We start from the raw sequence: 7500 nt of genomic DNA, 5'->3' as shown, positions 1-7500 counted from the left end.
TGTTAAATATGTAACAAAAAGAAAAACACGTGTTGGAATAAAACGTAGTTTACTAAATATTAACTAAATACATCAATTCTAGAGAAACATTTATTGTAAATAAAAAAATAAATCAAATTTTAGTCGACTACAATCTGCTGTAAATAGTTCTGAGCTTGTTATGTCGTCTCCGTCTCGTCCCGTCTGTCCTGTGTGATGTCCATCAGTCAGTCGTCTTTTCTGTGTCTTATTGTTTCGTCCGATCAGGTTGAAATCAGTCTGGATGTTTGAAGGCGGAGCACAATGATGCAAAATAATCAATAATCAATAATTCACCTCAGAGTCATTCAAACTAAAGTAAGGAGGAGAAAGTTCAGATATTTGAGTTCAAATGTCAGAAAAATAAATACTCAAGTAAAGTACAGATACCTGAAAACTACTGAAGTGGAGTAACTGAGTATTTGTACATGTACACATGCAGTACAGAGTCTTAAGAGCAGTTTCATGTCTTAATGTCTGTTGTCCTCTTTGTGTCATTATTTGACCCGACAACAAAAAAAGCAGATTTTGAAGATTGTTGTGACGGATTATTATATTATTATATTATTATCATATTGGTCTGATGATCTGTGATTGATTGAAACAAGCTGATCTCTGCTGCCATCTGGTGACTGAACAACAGAAGGCACTGAATTTATGATCAATTTATGATCCCGTGACTTTTTGTTTAACTATGTTGATTATATTACCACAAAATATTTTTATCACAGATGAATGTATGTGAGTTATAAATGGACATAACTCAGTCGTTACCTCTTGACTTCCATCTTATAATGTAAGAATCTTTAGTTCAGACTCATGATTCTAATGTTTACAGACAGAAGTGAACGTCCTTCACACTTGGTTTCTCTGACAGAAACATCCTGGTACTCTGTCAAAGAGCAGTGAATGCATCATGTGACCACCTCAGGAGGACTAATCATCAGACAACATGAGGTTATACAGCAACATCTGAGCTGTGATTTGATTATACAGATAATTACTTAAACTTAGAATGGGATAAAATATCAAAATAATTCTGTAGGTCAGTTTGAATTTGTGTCAAGTTGAAAGTAATCAGCAGCAACAAGATGGTGATGATAACATGGTCGATGTTAAACCCTGTGGTTTCTCTGCTGCAGCGTCTCCTCTTCCCAGTGACTTTACATCTCTTTAACATAGAATTACATAAACAACAGGGTTTCTCTTAACACGTGTTTTCTGTTCCAGAGCATCTTTTTCTCCAAACAAAGGAATTACAGAAATACCACCTCCTGTAAACAGGACGTCTCTAAACCTACGACTGAACCTTCTCGTATACACAGTTCACCTCCACCCTTTAACCTTTAACCTTTAACATTCCAACATGGTCACACATTTACTGAATCTTAACTTCTTCTAAGATAAACATCTATACGTGGACAACTAATGGAACAACTTCATTTGGATTGATTGTCCATCAGTTTTACTTTGCAGCTGATCCTCAGCTTATCTGTTGATTTATAGCGTCGGTGATGAAATCAATATGGCTGCTGTGTTCACTGAATGTTGACCAGGGTTATTATAGTGAACGAATCTGAACTAAAAACTAAAACTAGTAGTGAAAAACACACTTCACTTAACTGAAATAAAAATAAAAACTAAACTTTAGAAAAGAATGAAAATGAAAAAACTCAAACACTAACTGAAATCAAATATACAGCAGACGTCTTTAGTTTCAGTCAGTTTGGACACACGTGCATCGAAAACTAAAAGTAACACTGAAACTCAGAAAAACTTAACTTTTTAAACAACAACATTTATATGAACTAAAATAATAAAAACTAAACCAAAATGAAACATTTTTATCAATAAAAACTAAAATAAAACTAAATATTTTTAGACAATATCAACTAAAGTGAAATAAGCAAACCTGCTCTGAACATGAACAGCAAATCCAGAATAAAATAAAAATAAAAACTAATAAAATTAAACTAAAAAAATATAAAACTGTGTGTCACAGTGACGGGTCACTGCCAACAGATTTCACCACGTTAACTTCCTCATTCTGGAGCTGCGGTGATGCTGAGTCAGCAGCCGGCAGCTGATCAGAGGCAGATAAACTGACACGAACAGTAATCGTGTCCATATTAGGTAGAAAAGTTAAACTGTCACCTGTTCATTTGGCAAAGTCACAGCTCGGCCTTTTGGGTAACATCCTGAGAGGACGGACGCTGTGATGGTACGTCCCACAGCTCGTCTTCATCATGTTCATCTGTGGTCACGCCGTCACTGACTGACATCACACTGAACCTGGACCCTGTGACATGAAACACACCTTTAATTATTCTGTCAGCTTCATACTGAAACTGTACAGACATAAAATACATGTTTACAGTTTAGATACAATCAAAAAAATGTTGTTATACCGCTTTGATGATAAACTTATATGTATATACATATGCTCTTCATAATTATTCACTGCTCTTCACTGCTCTTCGTTGCTCTTCGTTGCTCTTCGTTGCTCTTCGTTGCTCTTCACTGCTCTTCGTTGCTCTTCACTGCTCTTCGTTGCTCTTCGTTGCTCTTCACTGCTCTTCGTTGCTCTTCGTTGCTCTTCACTGCTCTTCGTTGCTCTTCGTTGCTCTTCGTTGCTCTTCACTGCTCTTCGTTGCTCTTCGTTGCTCTTCGTTGCTCTTCACTGCTATTCACTGCTATTCACTGCTCTTCGTTGCTCTTCGTTGCTCTTCGTTGCTCTTCACTGCTCTTCGTTGCTCTTCACTGCTCTTCACTGCTCTTCACTGCTCTTCGTTGCTCTTCGTTGCTCTTCACTGCTCTTCGTTGCTCTTCACTGCTCTTCACTGCTCTTCGTTGCTCTTCGTTGCTCTTCGTTGCTCTTCACTGCTATTCACTGCTATTCACTGCTCTTCGTTGCTCTTCGTTGCTCTTCGTTGCTCTTCACTGCTCTTCGTTGCTCTTCACTGCTCTTCACTGCTCTTCACTGCTCTTCGTTGCTCTTCGTTGCTCTTCACTGCTCTTCGTTGCTCTTCACTGCTCTTCGTTGCTCTTCGTTGCTCTTCGTTGCTTTTCACTGCTCTTCACTGCTCTTCGTTGCTCTTCGTTGCTCTTCACTGCTCTTCACTGCTCTTCACTGCTATTCGTTGCTATTCGTTGCTATTCGTTGCTCTTCACTGCTCTTCACTGCTCTTCACTGCTCTTCGTTGCTCTTCACTGCTCTTCGTTGCTCTTCGTTGCTCTTCGTTGCTCTTCACTGCTCTTCACTGCTCTTCACTGCTATTCGTTGCTATTCGTTGCTCTTCGTTGCTCTTCGCTGCTCTTCGTTGCTCTTCGTTGCTCTTCACTGCTCTTCACTGCTCTTCACTGCTATTCATTGCTCTTCACTGCTCTTCGTTGCTCTTCGTTGCTCTTCACTGCTCTTCACTGCTCTTCGTTGCTCTTCACTGCTCTTCACTGCTCTTCACTGCTCTTCGTTGCTCTTCGTTGCTCTTCGTTGCTCTTCACTGCTCTTCACTGCTCTTCACTGCTCTTCACTGCTCTTCGTTGCTCTTCGTTGCTCTTCACTGCTCTTCACTGCTCTTCACTGCTAAGTTAAATTTATGCTAATGTCACAGTGACGGGTCACTGCCAACAGATTTCACCACGTTAACTTCCTCATTCTGGAGCTGCGGTGATGCTGAGTCAGCAGCCGGCAGCTGATCAGAGGCAGATAAACTGACACGAACAGTAATCGTGTCCATATTAGGTAGAAAAGTTAAACTGTCACCTGTTCATTTGGCAAAGTCACAGCTCGGCCTTTTGGGTAACATCCTGAGAGGACGGACGCTGTGATGGTACGTCCCACAGCTCGTCTTCATCATGTTCATCTGTGGTCACACCGTCACTGACTGACATCACACTGAACCTGGACCCTGTGACATGAAACACACCTTTAATTATTCTGTCAGCTTCATACTGAAACTGTGCAGACATAAAATACATGTTTACAGTTTAGACCAGAGGTATTAAAACTAAAATTCAAAGACGTCCAGTCAGAGAAAATGTCCTGAAGAAAAGGTCCAGAACATCAGAACGTCTAACTTGTGTTCTGACAGTGAAATATACTGAAGTCGTGTCGTAGTTTTATCATCGTCTACATCAGAGGAGTCAAACTCATTTTAGTTCAGGAGACACATTCAGACCAATCTGATGTCAAGTGGGTCAGAACCAGTAAAATTAAAGCATAATCTATTGATTATTCTGCCGATTAATCAAGTGATCAGATAAGAAATATTGCATGTTCTGCATTTTTTTCTATTACATTACTGTTGTTTTATTTCAGAACAATGGTAAAATACAAAAGAGAAGATAAGACAGGTCTATTAAATGAACAACTATAAATTACTACGACTTCACTCCTGTGAAGAACTAATCAATGCTGACAGGTTCATTCAGGATCCAGAGAGACACATGCTGCCATCACTGACGTCTTCTTCACAGACATCCCTGATTATTTCAGAGAGACGATGCTGAGACACGTTGTGGACGTGTTCCAACAGCGTGTCTTCATAGTAAAAGAGTTCAGGTCCTAGACTGACCTGGACCTGCAGTCCAGACCTGGACCTGCAGTCCAGACGTGTCTCCCATTGAAAATGTGTGATGCATCATGAAGGACAAAATAACAGAAATGATTTTCAGATCATTGCGTTTTGTTTTTGATTTACATTTTACACGACGTCCCAACTTTTTTTTATTGAACTTGCATTGTACATTTTGGGTCTAATACAAATTTCACTTAAATTACAGCATAAAGTATGTGTTTAATAAAGAACATAGTATTTCTAGTTTTCACAGTACGACGTTAAATTTCATTGTATCTAATTAGCATATAGCTTTGTTTGTTTCCTGACTAATAAAGAAGATATTACTCAGTAGTTTTTGCTTTGTTTGACACAACGCACAGCTCATTACATCTTATTCTTTCAGTGTAAAATCAAACAGAACCAAAGCAGAGTTGTTGGAAACAACAGTAGAACTGGAAATAAAGTTCTGTGGTAACTGATGAAAACTGAAATAAGATCTTAATTTAACCCCAAATGTTTCCTCACTGTTGTTGTGTAACTGTCTGACAGATCATCAGACGAGATAAACTTTCACTGTGGAACCAACAGCAGCTCGCTGACAGACGCCACGTCCATATTTAGTCAAATGTTGGACACATGAATGTGCAGTTTCACGGTTTGCATGACGAGGTGTGAGTATAAGAAGAGGAGAGTCTGTGGAAACTGTGGACGCTGCTGGAGATCTGAAGACATCAGACATGCAGACCACAGGTACCTGCTTCTTCTTCTTCTTCTTCTTCTTCTTCTTCTTCTGTCAAACCGATGAATGCAGTGGTACTGAGCGTCTGCAGGTTCTACAGCTCCAACTGTAAAATGTAAAAAAAAACAATGTAATGATTTGTAAAAACTTCTCAGCATCAAATTCAGAACGAGTCTATATTTATAAAAATCAATAAAGTTTATCAGTCTGAGGAACCTCAGGAACATAATTTCATATTTAAAACACAAGTCAGATATATATGTTTTAATCTGAGTACATACAGCATTGTGTTGCCTCCTCTTCCTCCTTCTTCTTCTTGTGTTTCAGGTTTTTACATCAGGATGACATCCTGTGTGTTGCCGCTCTTCGTCTTCATCTTCCTGTGCTCCTCCATCACTGCCTTCAATCCCACCGGCCTCAAAGTGCGAATCAGCGACAAAGCGCAGCGCGTTGGTGAGATCTGTCAATTATACAGACAACATCAAAACAGCAGCATCCCTCCTCATCTCGTTTTATGTCATAATGGCTGCAGTACTCAATAATTTTACAGCATTTTGAGACTTCAAGCTCCAGGTGCATTCTGGGAGTGAAGGGGAGTTCACCAATGAGCAGTTCAGGGTTTTATAAAACAAACAAACTGCAGCATAAATCACTTTATTCTTCCTGATCTGTATATAAACATACATTTTCATGCAGATGATACAGTTTTATATGTCACTCATCTTCTGTCTGTTAAAGCTTTTCTTCAGATTTACAACCACATGACAACCAACAAAACAACTATTGATTAATACTACAACTATTGATAGTTACTTTAATGATCATCTAGTTTCTGGCTGCAGATCAAAGTCCTGCAGAACTTTCTTATCTCAACAAAAACTCAAATATATTAATCAGTTTATTCCCATATTTACTCTGCCTGTACTGCTGTGAAGTACCAGCCGTATTAATACTGTGTTTGCAGTGAAGTATCAGCAGTATTTGTACCGTGTTTGCAGTGAAGTATCAGTAGTATTTGTACCATGTTTGCAGTGAAGTATCAGTAGTATTTGTACTGTGTTTTGCAGTGAAGTATCAGCAGTATTTGTACCGTGTTTGCAGTGAAGTATCAGCAGTATTTGTACCGTGTTTGCAGTGAAGTATCAGCAGTATTTGTACCGTGTTTGCAGTGAAGTATCAGTAGTATTTGTACCGTGTTTGCAGTGAAGTATCAGTAGTATTTGTACCGTGTTTGCAGTGAAGTATCAGTAGTATTTGTACCGTGTTTGCAGTGAAGTATCAGCAGTATTTGTACTGTGTTTTCAGTGAAGTATCAGCAGTATTTGTACTGTGTTTTGCAGTGAGAGATCTTGGTCTGACTTTTTTCGAGGACATCATTAACAAGCCTTTGCCAGACTTCACAGTAAAGAAGGGAGCCCTCAGTGTCACCCTGACAGAGTAAGATTATTCTCATCATCATCATCATCATCATCATCATCATCAGTGTGGAGGTGGAGCTGTGTTACACTGATTATACGTTCACACAGACTGTACATTTGTATTTAGACAGTTTCCCTCGGTAAAGAGAGATTTATTTTTGTGATGTGATTTTTATAATTTGTCTTTTTTAAATTGTTTTCTCCTCCTCCTCCTCCTCCTCCTCTTCCTCTTCCTCCTCCTCCTCCTCCTCCTCCTCCTCCTCTTCCTCCTCCTCCTCCTCCTCCTCCTCCTCTCAGGTTGAAGTTGACTGAATTGTCAGTCAATCCAGCTCAGGTTTATTTCGGTTTCCAGCCGAATTCTGGTCTCTCATTTCAAATCAAGCAGCTGAACATCTCTGGAGAATTTCATCGACGTGTCAGATTGTTTGGTTTCACGTACGTAGAAAAACACAAATGCTGCTGAAGCTTTGACCGCAGACAGCTGGGTTTCATTTGGTTCATAAAAAAAATGTTCACCAGAAAAAAATCAACATCAGTTACAGTGTATGTTATATTTAGAATATTTTCAGCTCTTTATCTTTCTGTCAGACAGACTTTTCTGACAGGAAACCACCGTTATAGAAGACAAATCTCTCTACAAACCAACCAAACTCCATTCAAAACATCAGTCATTTTAGCTCAGAGAACACAGGAGCTGTTGGTCTGCTGCCTCCATCTGTATGAATGAACACATGAATATCCAACCAAACTCTGCCTGCAGCATGTG

General features: G+C 39.3%; 1 protein-coding gene across 1 annotated transcript in view; it reads left to right on the top strand.

Moving 5' to 3' along the window:
* The first annotated feature begins 4481 nt into the window (after positions 1–4481).
* The window catches only part of LOC146308912 (phospholipid transfer protein-like), a 12938-nt gene continuing 9919 nt past the window's right edge, over positions 4482–7500 (top strand). The window contains exons 1-4 of the mRNA XM_084744470.1: positions 4482–5327; positions 5644–5769; positions 6657–6753; positions 7032–7169. Of these exons, the coding sequence (XP_084600596.1) occupies positions 5315–5327; positions 5644–5769; positions 6657–6753; positions 7032–7169 (374 nt within the window). The 5' untranslated portion in view covers positions 4482–5314. The remainder of the gene's footprint in view (positions 5328–5643; positions 5770–6656; positions 6754–7031; positions 7170–7500) is intronic.

This window comes from Lutjanus erythropterus, chromosome 19 (assembly GCF_056507025.1).
Source record: "Lutjanus erythropterus isolate fLutEry1 chromosome 19, fLutEry1.hap2, whole genome shotgun sequence".
Classification (NCBI taxonomy): domain Eukaryota; kingdom Metazoa; phylum Chordata; class Actinopteri; order Lutjaniformes; family Lutjanidae; genus Lutjanus; species Lutjanus erythropterus.
Note: the sequence above shows the minus strand (reverse complement) of the source record. Positions and strands in the feature narration are given on the sequence as shown.